The sequence below is a fragment of the Erigeron canadensis genome, chromosome 4, assembly GCF_010389155.1.
Source record: "Erigeron canadensis isolate Cc75 chromosome 4, C_canadensis_v1, whole genome shotgun sequence".
In the NCBI taxonomy this organism is placed as follows: domain Eukaryota; kingdom Viridiplantae; phylum Streptophyta; class Magnoliopsida; order Asterales; family Asteraceae; genus Erigeron; species Erigeron canadensis.
This window is the reverse complement of record NC_057764.1, coordinates 43323285-43345326: the sequence shown is the minus strand read 5'-3', so window position 1 is coordinate 43345326 and position 22042 is coordinate 43323285. Positions and strand designations below refer to the sequence as shown.

Genomic DNA, 22042 nt, shown 5'->3' with positions numbered 1-22042 from the left:
TTCCGAACTCGAAGTAAAAACTTGATATATTAAATATAAATATCTCACATGGTTAAGTTACCAAATATTCAACATATCCGATAATCGCATTAATATAATAATCTAACTTCTAATCTAAATATATATATAACATTACTACGTACTGCTAATACTAATGACAATCAATAGTAAATAATACTCGTAATAAAAATCCTACTAATTAACGAAAACTCGAACCTGGTTGCGTAAAAATAGACAGATCAGGCCATTCCCCCATTCCCATTCCAATCTCTCCATTCTCATTCCCACCAATTTTAGCATCATTCAAACTCAGATAATTACTAGTATTATTATTGTCCCCCGTGATTAGTGGATTCCTAATCAACACATCATCTTCATCTTCATCATCATTTTTACCATCACCATTACTTGATAATAAATTACCGCCATCCATTAACAAATTACCAAACTGCCCCATATTATTATTATTGTTATTCCCTCCAAAGCCTAACAGCAATGAACTAAAACCGCCACTAACGGTTTCCGTTTGGTTATTATTATTATTGCCACCTAACGCATATTTGACGACAGATGATGATTCCTGTTCCATCTTCGGCTGGTGGTGGCGTGGGGATGACGTCATGGTGACGGGTGATGAGGGGTTGATGGTGCGCTTACGTTTGGTGATCTTACGAGTACCGCCGCCAACAGGGATGTTACGAAGGGTGCCGCCTTTAGTCCAGTAACGGCGGCAGTTTTTACAGTAGTGACGTGGCTGAGACAGATTGTAGTTGTTGTAGTAACAGAATTTTGTGTTGTTTGATTCGCAGCGAGGACATTTTAGATGCTCTTGCTCCCCCTGCTCGTTTTGTTGTTGGTCGGAAAATACGTGATCCATGTTTGTTTTTTTTTTTTGGAAAATATTTGGTGTTGAATTAAAGATGGAAAACAACGTACGCACGGCGATTTGGAAAGGAATGGAGTGGAAGGAAAGAGAGATTGAAGGAGAGAAAGAATTGTATATTTGGAAGAGACGGGAATTAATTAGATGGAAAGGAATTGAAAGAAAGTCTGCGTGAAAATGACGAGCACCACACGACACCCAACCCAACCCCCCACTCACACACTTACTCACGTATATACAAAACAGTTGAGAAGGTCTTTTTCCTTATGGAATTTTCTTTTGGTTCGGGGAATTTCTTTTGGTTCGTTTCATCATGGTGTTTTCAAAGGATAACAAAAATATATGATGTACCGTATGTTTCTTAATGTCTTACATTTTTTAATTACTACTCCCTCCGTCCCATATTAAGTGTCCTAGTTTGACTTTTTGAGTCTTTTTCTTCTAACTTTGACCGTAAATAATTATGTTTGTGTTATATAACACTCGAAATAACATATATGAATTGATTGAGTTTAAATGTACTTTTCATTGATATAACTTTCATCAACTAATACATAACACAAATAAATTTATTTACGGTCAAAGTCAATATAAAAGATTTGACCAGTCAAAATAGCACAATTAAAGTGAGACGAAAGGAGTATATCAATAAAAATTTTGTATAGAACTTTTTTTTTTTTATTAAAATGTGATTGTTTTCTGTATTTAATATAATGTGTTTGTTAATTTAATATTTATATATATTTTTAATGATGATATGATTTTAGATAGGTTTAGATCATCTCAGTCCGATACACAGAGTAGTTGTCTCGAAAATTATTAAACTTGATAACAGTCTTGGTTCCATATAGACCAACATGACAGTATCTGTATGAGACCGAGATTTATCGGTGTTTACATGATTTTTCATTAGTCTCAACTCTCAATTATAAAAATTACCAAAAACAAATACCAATTCCATTTGAGACCGGAGTGTATTGTTCCGGATGATCTAAGCCATCAACGGAAGGAGCCATTAGCCCTACGCCGCCGTCATTTGTAGGTTGCGTCCAATTGTCCAAATAAATCGGTATAATAATTAAAATTTGCAGATCACGCAATCATCCTGACCGTCCATTTGCAAGTCACAAACTAACTTTCAGATGAGCCAAAGTAAGACGTGGCAAACCCCTAGCCTTTTGTAACTTACCAGTTACCACAACCCATTTTCAAACTATCACATGTTATTTTGTTAGTCTTATAACATGATAATCTGTATTTTATATATGGAAAATGATTAATAAACTTTAGTTTATATGTCTAAAAATTAACTTAAAATTTTAAAAATTTGATATGTGAATTCCATTAATTATTTTTTCTAATCTTGTCATCTGATTTTTCCACATGTCATCATCTTATTATTAGGCATATCTTTAGGCTCACAAATTAGGTTGATTTATCATTATCATTTGATTTTTTGAATTTTGAACAATAAGATATAAAAATTAATACACCGAATTGATGTTTATCAACAACGGTTAAGGTAATTATTAACAAAAACTTTTTTTATTAATCATGTGTTTATAATAAATGTTGAAAAGAGTTTGTCACCCGAGGTCATTAAGATCGGTCTTAAAATCTTGAATTATTACGAACGATCTTATTAATTTAAAAGATCCAATCTGTATAGGATTTAAAGAAGAGCTTTGTAAGATAGGATTTATAATAAAAGAAAAGGCTAAGAATTAATTTTTACAAATTGAGCTCAACAACATTGTCTGATATTCTAATATAGAGTTTTATTCCCGATATTCTAATAGAGGCTTTTATCCCGATATTCTAATATACCTTTATTTTTTTGAACTAAATTCTAATATATAGAGTAGTTGGGGGAGTAGGGAACATCTCCACTTGAGAGAATACTAAACACATTGAATCACATTGAACCAATTTTACAAGCTATGATCATACGTTAAAAAATTACTTTTACTCTCTATACAATGTGGCTTTCAACATGGCATCCCCGGCTACATCAGAGACGGCCATGGTCTGTCACCTTGGTTTGATCCATTCTTTACATGAGGATGGAGCCACACCCAGTGTCTTTCAAAGGCCTGTAATCCAAATATTCCAACAATTTCTTGTTGCAGCTGTTTTGTAGCTGTGTCAAGTGTTATAGGACATGTATTTAATGCATGCCCAAACTTACCGATTCTAGTTTGAAAAAGGCATTAAATATTGTCATATACACACAAACACAGTACGAGTATATTACAAGAAAACCCGAGACTGTAAATGTAAGAAAATTTTAATAAAATAAACAATTGTATATGGTAACAGAATTAATATATAAACATAAGAAAAAAGAGCTAAAACTACATCTTTAACTTAAGACCCTAGGTGCGACATATGCTTTAAAGGTTGTAGGAGAGCTACAGTTTGAATCTTTCTTCCTCACTTCAACCCAAATACATCAAAAAAACAACAGTTACTTTAAAACAACAAAAAATAAAAGGAATGATGCCTTGTTTTTCGTGGCTCTACTTGACCGTTTCTAGCATTTGCATGTTTGGCCTGTTGAGTTTGCTCCGAGAAAGAAGCCATCATATGGGTTACACTATTACTGGACGATTCTTTTTCTTTAGGCATAATACATGTACAAGCTGTTTGCAGCAGCACAAGCAATGGAATTTTCACTAGGATGCCATGCCAAATGGAGCAGCTTCGTTGTGAAATCAAATGAATTCCCATTTGCATCAACCCCTGGGTTCTCTCCACCTCCTATAAAAATAATTTCAATTTCTTATAATATGAAACCAGCTATCTGATCATTACGATTAGTCAATTTGATTGTACAAAGTAGAGAAAGCATGATGAATGTGTTGGATAACGGGCCAAAATAGGTTCAGATTAAAACAGGATTAGTTTCAAAAGGTAAAAAAAAAAAAGGGTTGTGTTGCCCACTAAGGTGGTTTTGTTCATCGATCTAAGTAATTTAAAGCTCATAATGATCCCAAGAACAATATCATCATTTACAAATATATTTCTCTACATAAAACGATTAAGGTCATATGCAACTATACGCCAATCAGAGTATTCCACCAATTTAACAATTCTTATTAGACCCGTTTGAGATGGCACGTAACCCTAATAAACTCATCCATTAGTAAACACGGATAAAAATGAGATAACAGGAAAATAAGACAGCTCACCTCGTCTAACTGCCCGTGTTATGCTGCTTAGGGACCTGGAAGGTCTTGAAGGAGTCTGCACTTGTCTCCTACAGTTTTTATTTGACAATTTCCTCTTAACCAATCACATTTACACATATACAAAATACTTTGAGGCAAACAATAATAGCTCACTTACCTCATTGGGTTTTTGCTAGCTTCCAGAGTTGTAGCTTCAGTACTGCCAGAACCGCACCCAAACACACGGAATAAATTACTGAAATCATGTCCAAGGGAAAAGTTAGGAGACACCCAAACAAAAAATAACATACACAACGATATCGAGGTATATGTTACCTGTAAGACCCAGTTGCCACTCGCTGGCTATCACCACTAAGACAACACTCAAATTTATCGAAAATGGAATCATTTTCATATAAATCACAGAGCTGAACATATACAATTCAGCAACATTAATGCAAACAAGAAACAAAGGGAGATAGAACTTGGTTGTAAACTGGTACATGAAAAGAAAGTATACCTTAGGCCTTAGATATTCATGCACCTGGAACGTTGAAACTGGACCAGAGTCCATGTTGATGTCCCATAGCTGCACAAACCATAGAATTTCATAAAACATGACTGCTCAAAACCAAGAATACTTTGGTTATTAGTTAAACAATGGGAACGGACTGAAATTTGATAGAGTCGATCTTTTGTGATGATTAGTAATGTGCAAAGAAAAAGTGAAAAACTCTGGCATAAAATGTTGCCAAAATGTAAACCTTGCAACTTGGAACGTGCATAAGTTATTTATATTTAAAGCATGGTCTGGAGAAAATACGAGGCCAAAATTAACTCCCTTGAAGGCTTGAACGAATATGTCCAAATTGCTACCCTCATCAAGTATTATTAGCTGATTGGGGGTTCGTACTCTAAAATAACCCAAATCCGTTAGACAAGCCTTTTCCTTCTTTTCATAGGCACATCTACTTTGCATAGATGCCCAGTCTTAAAAGCAAAAGATGAAAAAATGGAATAATCTTGCAGTAAGAGGAATAATCACAAACCTTAAGGGTCATGTAATCACGACTAAGTATATATCTTCCATCCCTTCCAAATTTTATATCAGATATAGAAGCTATTATCTCAGTGAAGAATGATCTCGAACCAGGTGCTTCATGTTCCTCAAACCTGAAATATAAAAATAGGTTAGTGACTGTTTTGATACAAGACAAAGACTATCCATTGAGACACATCAAAGGGCCTTTAGCTCAGCAGTATCAAGGGGATCCAACGTGTGGGTTCAAATCTTGTTGATGAATGTGTGGATAATTATCGAGGTGACGAGGTGATCCAACAATCAAGATGATGACACACACAATAATAACTTCTTGAACTATTTTAAAATACTCACACGCTTGTTGTCTATAAGAAGAAAAGCAGCACAAGCAAAAGCATTAATTCAAAAAAACACTTACAGTTTGGAATGTTTATCACATAATGCGGACTGACGTAAATCAATGAGACGGATGGATCCTTTTGAACTACTATAAGCTAGAGTGCTACAATGAGTAGGATGAAACTCGGCGGATGTAATCACCTCTGCAATAGGAGTGGATTAATGTTTAAGGATAAAAACAAACTTAATACTAAGAAATAAGAACTAGCGTTACACACAATGTCGAACGCACTGTTAGTACTTGGTATGAATAAAAAGCAAAAAAGGCCTGGGTTGATTAAACCCCAAATATATTCTTTGTCCATTTTAGCAAGCTTTTATAAAGTAATAATTCATTATTTATAATTACAAAACATTTCAATAATAATCTAAATCTTTGGAAAAAAAATTAAGAGATTATATGAATGAATGATAGACAACAGCCAACCCATTCTGCTAAATAAATTTATTTGAGCTATTAGACCTGGTTGAGATGATACAAAACCCAAATTGACCTGCTCATAGGTAGATAAATAATTATTTCCACCTCTAACCACAGCAGCTATTACTCAAATTCATTTGATATTGAATGCCCGTCCCTAGCTAAAATGGAGGGGGCGTGTAACAGGCTTTGTATGCCTTTGTATTGCATCTCTCCCAGTAATTAAAGGAAATATGAAAGTGATTGTAAATCAATCACTGGCAAAAGAATGTACCAGTAAGATCCTCCATGTTTGCAGGCTTAACATCCACGATGTTGAAACTCTGATTGCTAATTTCCAAATTCCAAAGATTTATGCGAAGATCATCAGCCGAGATGAATGTTTCACCATCACTGATGCATAAAAGGGGGAAAAAGAGCAACTAAGATTCAGAACATAGTTACGAAAACAAGCAAAAAAGATGATATATAAGCTCACAATAACTGCATATATCCTAATCTAAACAAAACCTAGGGTACCGTTTACTGTTAAAATTAAGTAGAGATAATACTAAAGAAAAATAGAAGTCATCATTTTCTGTTCACCAAGTACACTATCAAGAAACTTTATGGTGGTAACCAAGCAGACAAGAAACTAAACTTTAAAAGAAAAACACATATAATTAGCTCACAAACATTATTTCAGTTCCTAACTTCCTTGCCTTTTTTTAATTTCTCAGGGTCAAGAAAAAGATGAAGATGACTCCGTGAGAAAACTGAATGAGAGACTAAACATCACATATGGGCTGAAAATTTCTGTTCAAATGTCAACACACACACACACACACACACATATATATATATATATTTGGATGGCAAATATACTATATTACTAATTACACCAAATAATACTAAACTACCCCATTGCCAAGGATTGAACCTTGGTCTCTACCCCAAGGGGTAAGAGCCTACCAGGTGGGCTAACCCCACATTGGTGTCAACACAGATATAATGCAGAAAAAATAATAATTTCATGAACTACACTAAGTTAAATGTCCACTTATATAAAAATGTGGTGAAAACTAAAAGTGACCCAGTAAGATCTCTGCAAGCTAAATAATATCCAAATTGCAGGACAAGATTTCAGCAGTCAAAAGCAGACATATATCTATAACTTATAAGAAAACTTAACTGTAACACCAGCAAACAAAAACTAAAAAATCAGAACCTGTTGTTTGAGATAGAGTTGATATGGTAGTCATGTGCGTGAGCATACACTCTTCTACATCTGGCAACAAGGCTGGTCTCATAACTAGTCACCTACAAAAAAAATAACTTCGATTTGTCATCACAGAAGATAAGGCGCAGAAAAGGTGCTAATCAGATTAAATGAGGGGAAAAAAGGATTATAAAGGCAACAAAGAATAAGTAAAAGTACGTAAAGACCAAATTTATCACCAAACTCTACAATTTTTTCCTTTCTTAAAGAGCTAATGTGATTAAGAGCAGAGAATGTGCCGGAAAAATAATCTTTTCTACAATGTTAATATTACTGAACATACATGCAATAAGATGATGTTTCCAAGTATAAAATGAGTTTTCGAATAGACCTTTTATACCCTAAATAAAATAAGGAAACGTGGTACAGTAATCTAAAACATCAAGCATGCCTATTTTGAAGAATCAAACAAACACCCTTGTGATTCAAACAGGGAATACTTGTCCTAACATGGATAACAGTAGAACAGATCACAAACCAACCCCATACTTAGATAAACCATGTGTGACACTTGACTTGTGAACTTCTCTACAATGAGATAATTTGCAGCAAACTCAGCTATTTCGTGAACTAAACTATTTGCATTTAAAAGATCTGGTTTTACAGTTCAAAGAAAAAAAATTTATTGATTTGGATACTAAAATTTGCATAAGATAGCAAACTATACAAACATATACAACATGAGGCAAGTAAACTACCACAGGTAGACGTAGTGATGCGATGCCTCCTGGAGGAAATTTGAAGTCATAACTCAAATTAGAGGAAGATTTATCTTTGCATCCCCCATTTGCAAGGGATGAGTTAGTACTGGTAGAAACACTAGAACTGGCAGTTATGCTCTGTCCAGCCGCTTTGGAAGTATCCATGTTCATGTTTGCAACTTTCTTGACTTTCTTCTCTTGGACCTGTGTAAGGGCCAAGCGTCAATATTTTCAACATTGTGTGAACATAGGGTGAGGTTCAGAAAAAAAGAAGCAGAGGTACAGCAATACATGAGTCACAAAAATCCAGACCAAAAAAAAGGAATAAACCACACATGCTTCTCAAATCACTTTTTATTACCCTTTACTAGAAGCACAAATTAGCAGCCTTTATACCAAACAGTTTCCTGATGATCAGATCGCTGGGTCAGAGGTATCTCTATATATAAAATAATTCTGATATTGACAATTATAAGCACTAGAATGGTGTGAACCAGCAGAGGCATTAAACCTAATGATACATCAAATTGACATTTTTATGGGTTTCTTTTTGGAAAGGAAGGCCACCCAAGAAGTTGAAGCTGACAAAAATCAAACTTGTAAACTCTTTTGAGAAATCCCAAGTGCTTTACCACATGACTGAGCCAACTAGATACTTGAAAATTTTATGCTATGCAAAGAGATAGACCACTATAAGATGATAGATTGACTTGATGTAAACATAGTTAGAGAAAAGAGAGAGAGAGAGCTATAGAATTTTGACTAATAATACAAAAGACATTCCATAGATGCACAAAGAAGTGCATATAATAAAAAGATACAGCAGCAGTGTAATGATTGTACTGTCTATTCCATTTTCCTTGGTTATTAAATGTTAAATCATCATCTTTAAAACTAAATATTCTCTTTAAACGAGCCATCAACAATCTAAATTAAACCTTAAAAAAACTAAGCGTCAGTACAATAGATACTTATTTGAAGACTGAAACTTGAATTTAGTGACAACACCACAACAGTATATGGTTTTAAATTAGTCCAACTCAAAGTAAGCTTCGGAAACTTACCCAGACCAGGTAGCATGCATCTATAAAATCTCATATAAAAGTAATTGGATGAGATAGCTTAATGTGCTCATAAGAAACTGTCTAAAAATATGAACATGTTCAAGGAATTTAACTAAGTGAAAGGGAATTAAGGCGACTACCTTCCAAAACTTAATAGTTTTATCGTTAGTTGACAGAAGAAAAAGGGCACCGTTAGCTGTTTGACACCATCTAATTTTGTTAATTTTCTCCTCAATCTCCAAACTCTTTAAATAATCAAACTGAAATAAGAAATTGGAGATGTAAAAAAAAATGTCCATAAATTAATAAATAAACAGCATGAGAAGAGGGATCATAGCAGGACAAAAAGTTCTGCAAAAAAAATGTTGAAGTAAATAGTTCAAAGCAACCTCAGGTTCATGGCTCTGGAACTCAGTTTTGTAGCGAAACTCCGGATGCCTATTTGAGGAATAATCAGTCTTTTCTAAATCCCTTCTACTTCCACCATTCTACACAAAATTTCAAGGTTAAAATATACAACAAACAATCTAATATCAAGGCAGCATGTAGACAAACAAACAAAAAAAGTTAAAAGAGAGAAATTCTCATCAACAACTTAGTACAGCACACTCTGGCTCAACTGACCTCCTTTGTATCTGTTCTCTCAAATAATACCACCCTGCCCCCACGATCACCAGTTGCAAGATGATCACCACTTTTGTCGAACTCGATTGCTGAAATGATATCAACTGTGAAAGAAAATACAAATACGTCAGAAATAAGATCACAATCATATGTTTGGGGAATAAGCTGGCAGTAACATTAACAAGGGAATGAACAATTTGAACACATGACACATAGACTCCTAATTTCTTTTCAAATCTGAATGAAGATACAAATCTATCAAATGAAACAAATTGTATATAATAGCAGTTCATACAGCCCTTCTACAACTCATATGAACTCAAAATTTTCTGAGTTAGTGCCACTTAGAGGTTAATGCTCATTCCCTGAAACTAATGAACGATATTTGCAACATCAATCACCTTTTGATAGCTATATCTATATCTGCTATTAAGTACTAGATTTCTGCATCACCGTATTTTGTTTGACACGACATTAAAACATGATACTTACCTAAGAAGGTGGCTCCTTTAACAGATGAAGGTAAAAAAAAAGGTTTTATTTCACGCATTTTGCTACTCACATCTTATCCTAGATCTGTAAAGCCTTATCCACAAAATACTTGTAGTACAAAAAAGGTATACCTAAGAAGCTATACATATAAAAAATTATGAAGTGGTACTAAATTGAACAGATATACATGCAATTGAAAATAAAATATCAAGATCATATGTTTGACTAAGACATAATGATTATGTACATTATAACTTCAGATTGATCACTTCAGAAGGCATCAAGGCATTACTGGTGAAAAGGGCCTACATGACCAAGAAAATTGACCCCAAAGAAGATCTAACAAGTAAATCACAGAAAACAGCAGGAAGGGAGAGATATCTAAGTTTAAGTACTGGTTACAATTTACAAAGTAGACATAAAAGAAAGATATAACCAATTGCTATTAGATCTGTGATCACTTACTTCAGTTCAGAGCAATACATTGTTATGACTCTTAAATCTTGGGAATCTATTTAACCAAACTTTAGTATTTGGCTTACGCACCCTCATATGAAACACTGAAAATCAATATTAAAGTAGTCCGGTGCTAAATCCAGCTAGCCAAGGATGCCTTTAGTATATGGAAGTAGGATCTGGATGCGTAATATGACCTTAACATAAAGGTATAAGCTGAGTTTGTTCTACCACAAAACACAGTAAACTGACATTTCTTGTGAAACTACTTTCTTTCAGGTCACTTTACTCATTAAGGTGCCAAAAACCATTGAACAATGTTCAAAGTCAAACCACGAAGAAAGTATGTATCCATTTGATTTCAGGACCTACTAATTAAGTTTTAGTCAAACCACGTGGAAAGCATGCAGCCATCTTATGCCAACACCTACTTAATCTAGTAGTTTCACTTTAAGTAAACCAAAGGCAAGAGGAGATAGCGGTAATGAATAATAGTAAAGTCTGCATATCAATACGACAATCTCTTTGCAACAAATGTAGCAACTACGCAACATTTCCAACCAAAAACGAGTTCCCAAAACTGTTGAACTAAGGGAAAAAAATAAATCACATTTAGAAATAACTCATCCTCCAAATAACTAAACGACAACATCGTGATACAGAAAGTAAACTTGACGCCACAGATAATACCACCGTCGTCAGTTGACATACTCATTGATAACAAAAGCGTATATATTACTATATAATTAAAAACCTTCCAAATATTCATAACTCCTGACCATGCATTATAATAGTTAAACCTAAAATATAATCGTTTTCGTAACCGCTAATTTCATCAATCAATCAAGTAAACAGATCAACACATGCTATATCCAAACCCTAACATAAATCTACCGATCCACGTACTATTCGTAATAGTCATAACAACAGTTGATTTAAAATAATCATATTAATGTTAATATAAATATTAGATTAAGAAATTATACCTTCCTGAACTTCTTCACCGGCGGTACGTTCACCGAATACCTGAGAGAATTTCCAGTCAAGCGGCGCCGGAGCTGCCGTTGCATCTCCACCGTTCATTTCCTCTTCTTTTTAATTATTAATTATTAATTGAAATATAATAATATATGTATTAATTAAAAACAGAAATATATAGATATAGATACAAAATGAAATCAAATCACGACCGGATCGCTTTTTTTTCCGAATAGCATTATTTTATATTATTGTTGTTGAATGAATCGTGATTTGTGGATCGTTACATGAATAACAATAATAATAAATAATGTGGCATTTGGTGGAGATTGGATTAGCGATTGATTGATTGATAAACGACGTCGTTAGGGTGAGGTTAGTATCAGCACCGCATCGATTCGATGATGGATTTGATTTCAGATGAGATTCAACTTTCGCTTTTTTTTTCTTTTTTTTTTTTCCTTCTGGTATTGTTGTTCTTGGCGCACACACTGACTCGGATTTTTTGGTTTGTAGTAAACAAGGATAAAATTGGAATGGAAGCAAAATTAGTAATGGTAATACTTTACATGATAAAATAGGTACCAAACACATTTCTTTGTTTTCCTAATTTAAGTTTTGATTGATAATTCTTGTTTTAAAGCAAGATAATCTCTATCTATATTTAATATTTTGGAGTCGATTAGATAATAACATATGCGGAGTTAGGATTTAACGTTGAAAGGGGCTCAATGGTATTTTTTTTCCGATCGTTGTATACAATATAATTAATGTAAAAGACATAACTAATTATTAAGATATTAGTAAAATAGAATTTTATAACAATCATTTACTTTTATGGACCAAATGTAAAGGTTTTACATGTATTATCATGATTAGAAATAAAATATTTATAGGTTGGGGGTAGCTCGATTAATTAAAAAAACTTTTATGCTAGTCAGTGTGAGCTAGTTTTACCATAGAAGACTTGTCCTACTGGCTCCGCACCTACTTACTAAACAGTTTAGCACGTCCATACTTTGTTGCCGATATTAACTTAAGAAATATAAACTATTCTTTAAAAGAGATAGTTAAACAAAAATCTAAAAAATATTGAAAAAGGTACAAGGCAAATATAGGAGCAACCTAAGTGGTTCATATCATAATATTTTTTAAACAAATTAAGTTATCACAACTTAGCCATTATGAAGGTAGCTCGTGGTTAACATTTTCAAAATCTTTACATGAGGGCACATGATAAAACACATTTTATTTTGATGACACATAAGCTGATAATGTTATATTTTTTTATATACTCGTATAACAGATATATGTAGATATAGATATAGATATGCCTTGTGAACATGATGAAATTCATACTCTATAGTATCAATTACACAAACGTATTGAATGCCAGCTATCAACATTATAATTTTCACTTTATTGATGCTTTTAGATCTTTTACAAAAAATTTGTTCAATTGGTGGTCAAAGACACAAGTCACTCAACTCAACTCAACTGACATATGAAGATTGAAGAGAGTTGCAAATTTAGAAAGTTGTAGTTTGGGCTTTGGTGAAAGAACATCATATATCCATGTTTCATGGGCTGGGTAGCAAATCTCATTTTGATATTAGTGGGCCAAGTTAATATTTATGAGCCCATGACGTCCGCTACCTCTCTTTTCTTAAAGACTAAAGAGAGATGTAAGGCCTGCGTGCGAATGAAATTGGGATTTGTCAGCAGAAACATTGCAAAACAAAAAGGATATAGCCATTTATAATTTCTACAACTAAAAAAAATGATAATAAATGTCCTATGTGGATTTGTAAAGGAAAAAGGTAATAGGATGATTAGCGAAGGGGCGGGAATAGTTCAAAAACGAATGAGGATTTGAAGGATTCTTATATATCATTCATGGTGTTTAAACGTACTTAAAAAGGATATGTATTAATTCATTTTCACACTTCTTGGATTTTGATTCATTGTCGTCCTTACTTGAACCAGACATCCTCAATGTTTTAAAAGGAATGAACCATACAACGTAAACTGTAGAATATTACTACCATTTATCATTATCCATATATAGTTTAAGAGATAGATATGCGTGTGCTATAATTATTTGTAAAATTTACAAAGTGTAAATTTTGAATTGGCGGGCTTTTTGTCTAGTGGATGAAAAGGACATGCCTGTCTTAATAATTAGTGGTATGTACCTTTGGCAATTGTTTAGGGTCACTTGCCTTGGCATATACAAACATGGTAATGGTGCAACAATTGAATTGATCGATCATGTGGGGTTCATTCCTGTTAGGAAGGATCAGAGGGGAAATGAAAACAATCTCAAATTAATAAGATATTATAACTTGTGTTTTTTAGTGTTATATGGCCTTTTCTAGCTTCTATTTTTATTTTAAATTATTTTTGGAAAGCAACAAGATTTTTATTTGTTTTTAAATTGAAAAAATAATTAACAAATATAAGTAATATAAATTATATACCTCATCTTTTGGGCCCGAAAATTCATTTGCCATAAACATTAAAGACAAGGGTGTAATTGGTTCTTTCTTATCGACAAGTAACATTAGCACATTTTGACACTCACATTGGTTTCATTACTTCATAACTATTGACACTTTTTTGCATCGACACAAGTAAATCGACACCATATGGCAGACTCAAGTAACCGTTGGTAGGGAAAAAAAACATGTGAGGCTATACATTAAACATATTTCAAACAAATTGACTATTTGGTAAGAATTGACACCATCACTCATTTTTAACACAAATAGATAACTTTTTAAATGGCCACATGTCACATCCTAAATGGACTAAATTTGGCTCGATCTAAAAGCCTTAGACTTGCAAAATAACACATTTTGACAGTATATCTTGCCCCTTATCTTACATTTGAATTGCTAATTAACTACACAAAATTATCATTCTATCCTCTAATTTCATACAAATCCTTACAAAAACGTCAATATTAAGTGCATGCTTTAAAAACTTAAAAGTTAAAACTATATATATCCATATTCTTCCAAACTTTCAAAATGCACAAAAATAATCAAACATGGAGTAATGCTGTTGTGTTTTCATTCGAATTTTTAAGTTCTTTAAAATTTGAATTTTAGAATTTTCTTTTCAACAGTTTTATATAATTATTTTTATTTTTTGGCTACTATTTTTTTTTATTTTTCAAGATTCAACCTTAGATTACAAATGGGTCAATTTGGTCCATCACTGTTGCAGGCCTGGTTTCTGCCCTCGCTTCAGATTTTGTTTTTTCTAACTCACTCATTAATTCAAGTGTTGTAGGGTTACCATTCTAGTGTACCATTTTGCAATAATGAAAACAATGACATATTTCATATAGAATTTTTGTCCCACTTCCATATTTTTGCAGTACGTATGATATCCACTTATCTTTTAAATTATAAAATTATTTTATGCAGTAAATGTTCAGCAAATTGTAGTCTAAAAATCCACTTATCTTTTAAAAAGATATCCATCAAGCTTAGAAGGTCAGATGACTTAGATCCATCATCCTTTAGACATGGATGTTCAATCTCATGAATTTTAATTCGATCTATGTAAGTACCTTTACTTAATTGGTAATTACTTCCTTAATTAGTGATCAGTAAGCTAGTCATACTCGCACAATTTGCGTTGGTAAAATGATTTCAAATAACTGTAACTTCACTCCTCTTAGCCTTAGGAAATTACACAAAAAAAACAGTGTAAATGTGTTGTATATATGCGTTCTTTTTGAATTTGAATTTTTGAAGATGTGCTTATCGATGTACAAAATAATTAAAATGTTAAATTAGAATGATTACGATTGATCCTTGAGCATTAGCTCAATGGTTGAAAGACCATACCCATAATTAAGGTCTTGTGTTCAAGTCTTGGGGAGGATATAAGGAAGTCCCTTTATGAGGGCAGGGTTTACTCCTATTAATCGTCGTACCTTCGGGCGGATTAGTAGAGGGTTTCCCCCATCGGATATTTGAAATAGTTATTTCTACTTCGAGAGATCTCTCTAGCGCGGATCGGGTTAAGATAACGTACTATACCTCTCGTTGTTAAATCGCGACACGAAGTTTTCAGCGAAATTCACCTTTAAAAAAATATATATATATATGATTACGATTGTCTGAAACTGCAGTGGGTGTTCAAATTTTATAAACATGCAAGGGAAATTAGAAAATGAGTCAGCTGTGGGGAAAATTGCAAATTGACAGCAGCTTTAAAAGTCTTTACTACTATCAAATATAGTTCCGTTGGGCGAGGGAAGTGATGTTGTTTTCAACATGTTACGAGCACATGGAAAGTTATGATGGCCTGGACCTTTTTTTTTTCTGCTTCAATCATATATTGATTTGTGATCATAAATTGAATTATAATGAAGGTTTTTACTCCTAGTTTTCCTGAAAATATTGTGCTCTGTTTAATTGTAGAAAATGTTTTATGGTTTTTCATTTTTAATTTTCTAGAAAATGATAAGGCTTTTTATTTTATAAAATACAAATAAAAATTTTGAAAACGCGTTTCAACTAGAAAACATGTTAGGAATGTGAGAGGAAAAGGGGGGGAGTGGAAAATGAAAATGGAAAACAAGTAAAAGTTGTTTTCAAATTTTTCATTGAAAAATGGAAAACATTGTTTTCTATTTTTTTTAGAAAATATTCTTAGAAAACTATAATTAGAACACATTTTATTGGAAAACAAAAATGGAAAACAAGGGTTAGGATATTTAATTTGACTAAATAGTTGAGCATGCATTTTCTTGTTTAAGTTATTTGAAAAATGTACTCCTAAATTTTTTTTACTCTAGTGTATATATATGGCCTCAGAGGCGGTACCATAAAAAAATTCTATAAGGGACAAACTTAGAAAACTTATGAAAAATAAATCTAAAAGGGGGCAAAATGTTAAAAATCTATAAAAAAAATTTTAAAATTTTTTGAAAAATTTAAAAATACATGACAATTTAAATTTGGAAGGGGGCCATTGGACCCCCTTGCCCCCCTTTAGTACCGCCCATGTATGGCCTAACTTCCTGACTACCTTCAAAATTATATCTAGTTCCATTTGAACGTAAGATTTTTTTTAAAGAAGTTAATTAGGATATTACAAGTATGTCACGTTAAAGTGCTTAGAATTCCAATTCACTCAATCTGACCTTAAACATGGTAAGTTATAGTAACACCCATTAATATTGCATGGATGAATTTTGAGTCTCAATATCACAATGATATATAAGGGAGGTTGAAATGGAAGACATTTTTATATCTATATAAGGTAAAGAGATTGCTTTCAAGTTTTATTTAAAACAAAAAATAAAAAATAAAAAAAAATGTTCTTACAATACATGATATATAGAACCCTTACTTCTACCTTAAACATGATAAATTATAAATACATACTGTACGTGGTGCGCTCATTTTCACCTCCCAATGATATACTTAATTAGCCTTATCTCCAATGCTAAGTATGTCTAACTTTGAGCTTCAACTAAAAACGAAAATATATTACCTCTAAATAAAAACAAAAAATATATTAGGTTCTCTTAGGTAAGGACATTCTTCGAAAAATCCTTAGTTGTAGACAAGTTTTAACGGCAAAGGATATCCAAGGGCACCCAAAACACCCCATTGAAAATAGCCTTATTATCATTCGTTATAAAATTACATGTATATGGCTTCCTCTCCCTATGGGTCTATGGTGAGCTCATCGATTCCTCTTTAGTTTGTCACATGAGTCCTCTTTAATACTTACATTTAAAAAAGTTACAGTAGTTAATGTTTTTAATTTCTTAAATAGCTCAATGAACTACAAAAAGTTCATAAATTTTTGTAACTTTTGTTGTAGTGGATACTTAAGTTAAAACAGGACTACAGGAGAGTACGTATAGTATTAAGTATTAACACATAAGTCTCCACAATAAAAAAACATAAAATTTGAATTACAAAATACGCATCCACTACTTAAATTACGTGTGTTACATTGAAAATGGTAAAAGAAACATGTAGAACCACTATTAAAAAAAAAATTCATTGGTTCACACTCGAATTATGAAAAAAATTATGAATTTAATCACATATAAAAATGTGTATAAAAAAGTTATATTTAAAAGTGTGAATAAATTTCAAAAGTTATAATTTATTTACACTTATAAGTGTGTAAAAAAAATGTTAACACTTAAAAGTGTGATCAATTGTCAAATATTTTCACACTTAATAGTGTGAAAAGCCAATTTGTAACACATGATTTCTTCACACCCTCCATGTGTGAAGATAAAAAGTGTTACAAATTAACTTTCACACTCTTAAGTGTGAACAATTGATATATTTTTACACACTTGAAAGTGTGAATTTTTTTTCCACATCTATAACTGTGTAAATATTGTGATCGCTTCTTCACACTTTAAAATGTAAATTATTTCTACACACTTTTAAATGTGATTAAATTAACAACTTTCTTCACACTTTTTAAAGATATGAAAAAACAAGTGTGAAGAAATGACAGTGAATGACAAAATTCTGCAAGTATATTACTCACTTTTTAATGCATAATTTGCAGAGATTAATGAAAAGTATATTACTCACTTTTTAATGCATGATTTGCAGAGATTAACGAAGAAGGTACGTAATTCACGATAAATTATACTAATAGAAGCCGTACTGAAGACACCTGATCGACTGATCTACTTTCCAAAGCTACTTTTCTCCTTCGTTTCCTACTTGGCACTCAAACATATTGCTAAGGGATAGACCATGCGATGACAGCTCATTATCACCACTACAAATTGTTTTCCACACCCCACTTAAAGACAACTTAATAGGTAAAAAAGACTCAAATCTTCTTAAAATGTGTACTCCTGAAATAACTCTGAACCATAGATCATTGGGTTTATCTTTTGCTCTCCACCACCATTTACAAATCAAAGAGAGATTAAAAGCCCGTAAGGACCCGACTCCCCATCCTCCGGTTGATTTCGATGTCATCCTTTCCCATTTAACCCAATGAATCTATGACTTGTCTTCCCCTCCCGACCACAAGAACTGTTTTCTATACTTTTCCAGTAACTCTATAACATGCTTTGGTGCTTTAAACAATGAAAAATAATAGATAGGAGTAGAGCCAAGTACCGATTTTATCAATGTCAACCTACCACCAAAGGATAGTGATCTAGCCTTCCAAAGTGCCAATCTTGTTTTGAAGATGTCCACCACTGGCTTCCAATGTTTAATCAAATTCATATTTGCACCTAGTGGGGCAAAAAAAATAAAATAAATTTATACTAATATTATCAGATTTAATTAGTTCATGATCGATTTGATAATTTTTACATTATTTTATGATATTTGTTTGGTGACAGCAACTAATTAATTATCTAAGAATATATAGATGATCGGACTCTGAAATGAAATCAAATTAGCTAAGAACAGAAAGTACTCATTTTATGTATTGCGTAAAAGTAAACAAAGACGAAACATTCAAGTGGTCCAAAAATGGGAACATGATAACGTGACATTATATATTAGTTATGCCATATATCCAAATGATGATATTTTGCAAAGTTAGAGGAGCTGATAAGCATGAAATAGACAATAGAGATGATATATAGTTGTAGGGTTTATGGCTTTCATCCAATGAAAACGACCATCCACTCACTCACTCACTCAATAATATGCATCACGTACGTACTCTATCTATCTTTCAATTATTACTGTCTTATTTAATTTACCATCAAAAAAGTTTATGTACTTATGTTTTGCTATATCATGATTCATGTGAATGTGTATACTTATGACTTATGAGATAGAATTCATAAAATTAAGTTTATTTTACATATTATATATATATTGTCGGTAGAGTTGAGAGAAAAAAAAGATTGAATTAATTCTCTAGCTTTTGATTGGCTGATGGTTTTATTTTTTTTGTGTTTTGATTGGTTGAGTCTATTTTTGGAAATGATCTAAAATTTATTTAAGAAGAATCTTTTCATTAGTGAAGTTAAATATAAAACAAATATATTAGTAATTATATTTGGAATTTAAAGAAGATGCTTAATACTAGATACAAACAAATTATTTAAAAAAAATACGGAGTATAATAGTTTTTATTTATTTTTAATTTAATTTGAACATAATAAAAACCAAATTAATATATGGGTTAGTAAATTGAATGTAGTCTATATAACTAGAACACAATTGTGAAACATAATGAGAAATAGTAGCTTATCAACATTATTACTATATATTTTTAAACATGTGATTTTTTAAAGTTCGTTTAAAAGAAGTGGGATTATGTACTCCACCATTATTGTTCATGCAAGAATTATAACTATTTATGGTGTATAATTTTTCTCAAATTTATAATTAAATTTTTTTAACAATAAGAGTTTTTTTTAGCCTACATAAAGATTCATAGAAAGTTTTATATATGATATACGTTTGTCAGTTAGAACCACCCCAATTGGGATGACAGGTTATAAATCTTTAACCTTAATCAGACCCACTAAAGTTTCATATCATAAATTACAACCAAGACCCAACTTGCGACAACCTGTAGGTTTGTGGGTTATTAGGTTAAATGGGTTGTTATTGGATCAATTTAGTCAAATTAGTTGTTTTCTAGACAAATTGGTTGACGGGTTGAAATGTCAAATGTGTGATTTTTTGTCAAACGGATCAGTATTAATTATAAACAAATTAATATAAAAATATTTCAAGTTGGGAGTGGACCTAGAGGTGTACAAAAATCCGGGTTGAAACCCGAACCTGAACCCAAAACTGGTCTACAACCGGGTCTGACCCAACCCGACGATTACTAACCGGTTTGGGTTTTCGTTTTTATATCCGGTTGCGATCGGGTCTGGCATGAGTTTTGGTAAAAAAAATTGGTAAAACCTGGTCAATACCCAGTCAAAGTTTGGCCAAAAATCGGTATCAAACCGGGTTGGGTTGGGTCAAATCCGGTTTTGGCCTCATTGACCAAAAAACCGGGTCGAATTGAGTAAAAAACCGTTTTTATACACCACTAGGTGGACCTGACAACCAAAGGAGCCAACCCGAACTAACCTTAAAAAAATCAAATTGTTGGGTTGGCAGGTTGAGATACTTGACCTAAAACTGTTTTTCTTCAAAATAAATATCGAGTTAGATTGACTATTGACAACCTTAACATGATATACCCAAAATTACACGTGTGTAAAATTTTATCTGAACTTTATATTCAATCTATCATATTAAACTTCATATATCAATAAACATGCAAAAAATAAAATAAAAAAATACTAATATCATAAGACTCATAAAAATATCAACAGAACAATCTTTACAATCAAACTATATGCTTTTTTTCTTTCTCTCTTTCACAATACGTTTTCTAATAATTTGACGTGCATTTTTTGCAATGTATGATGCATATATCAATTTATCTTTTTAACCGATCTGTTTATATATCAATTTATCTTTTTACCCGGTCACCGATCGGGTATTAATCTAGTTTTTAATGGTTGTAGCGTTTGATGAACCAGTGTTTTAATTTGTGGTTAAGGTTTTTTAAATGTAAACTACAAAAGCAAGCTATAAACCAATGGAAAATAAATTGATGAAAAATTTTTCCTCGTTCTTTCAACATGTTTTTACATTATAGTGTACGTTAAAATTAATATCTTTAATTAATATGGTTGCATTTTAAGTTGATTAATTACATGTATTTTGGTGACTTAGTACTTGCATAAGTATTTTGTGGACACGTACATTATGTGAACTTAGTGAAACTTGAGCTACAAACGGAGCTTTTGTGGTCAAAAATTGATTTAGGAATGCCTACAAGTGAAATGGAGATGCCAAATCGAGCTTGAAGTGGACTCAAATGAAGTTTACAAGAAAATCATCAGGTGCTACAAAAGTTCGGTTATAAGATAAAGTGAAGAAAAGAATGCAAATCAAACCGAATTTGCAAGGGCCGTAAATCTATTATAGAGGTGTATTTATGTTTCTAAGGTTCTAGCTAGAGCTCTCAAAAAAACAGACGAAATTTAGAGGCCAAATATATGGCAGATTGTAAATCTATGGTTCAGGTCATGAGTTAATGGTTCGGGTTGTAAACTTATGTTTCGTCAAAAAAATTTGATTTATTATATATATGAAGTAGTGTTCAGGCCCGTTCAATGGACGGGTAGTCTTAAAATATATTAATCAAAGCTAAAAAATTGGAATTCAAATATATTAAATAGATATACCGAAATCAACTTGGATATTTGGTAGCTGAATAGCCACTCCATCGGTCAAAATACACGTAAAATTTTTCGCTCATTCACCATTGACCGAGCCATACAAATAGCAAAAAAAAAACCCATAGAAAACTGGTAAGTTCTCTTAGTGTGTTTCTATGTATTTAATCTAATTTTAAAAAATAAACTTCAAACAAATTAACCATAAGAATCGAATAAACATATTTGCATACAGATCCAGGAAAATTATTCAGGATAAAAAAGGAACCCAACCAAAGACATTCCAAACGTGGATCAAATGATTTTATCGGTTAATGCAAGAAAGA

The 22042-nt window shown here is 32.3% G+C and overlaps 2 protein-coding genes across 2 annotated transcripts; both read right to left on the bottom strand.

The window, feature by feature from the left end:
• On the bottom strand, positions 1-1071 carry LOC122598218 (dof zinc finger protein DOF1.7-like). The gene has a single exon (XM_043770821.1). It carries the CDS (start codon positions 875-877, stop codon positions 200-202), a length of 678 nt encoding a protein of 225 aa, XP_043626756.1. The 5' UTR covers positions 878-1071; the 3' UTR covers positions 1-199.
• A 2083-nt stretch (positions 1072-3154) lies between these two features.
• LOC122596026 (serine/threonine protein phosphatase 2A 55 kDa regulatory subunit B beta isoform-like) lies at positions 3155-12014 on the bottom strand. The gene is made up of 14 exons (XM_043768523.1): positions 11497-12014; positions 9563-9666; positions 9328-9426; positions 9079-9198; positions 7872-8078; positions 7123-7214; positions 6190-6308; positions 5514-5637; positions 5103-5226; positions 4574-4642; positions 4390-4481; positions 4232-4309; positions 4075-4142; positions 3155-3643 (listed from the first exon to the last, which is right to left on the bottom strand). Exons 1-14 carry the CDS (start codon positions 11591-11593, stop codon positions 3504-3506), a joined length of 1533 nt encoding a protein of 510 aa, XP_043624458.1. The 5' UTR covers positions 11594-12014; the 3' UTR covers positions 3155-3503.
• Positions 12015-22042: the final 10028 nt, after the last annotated feature.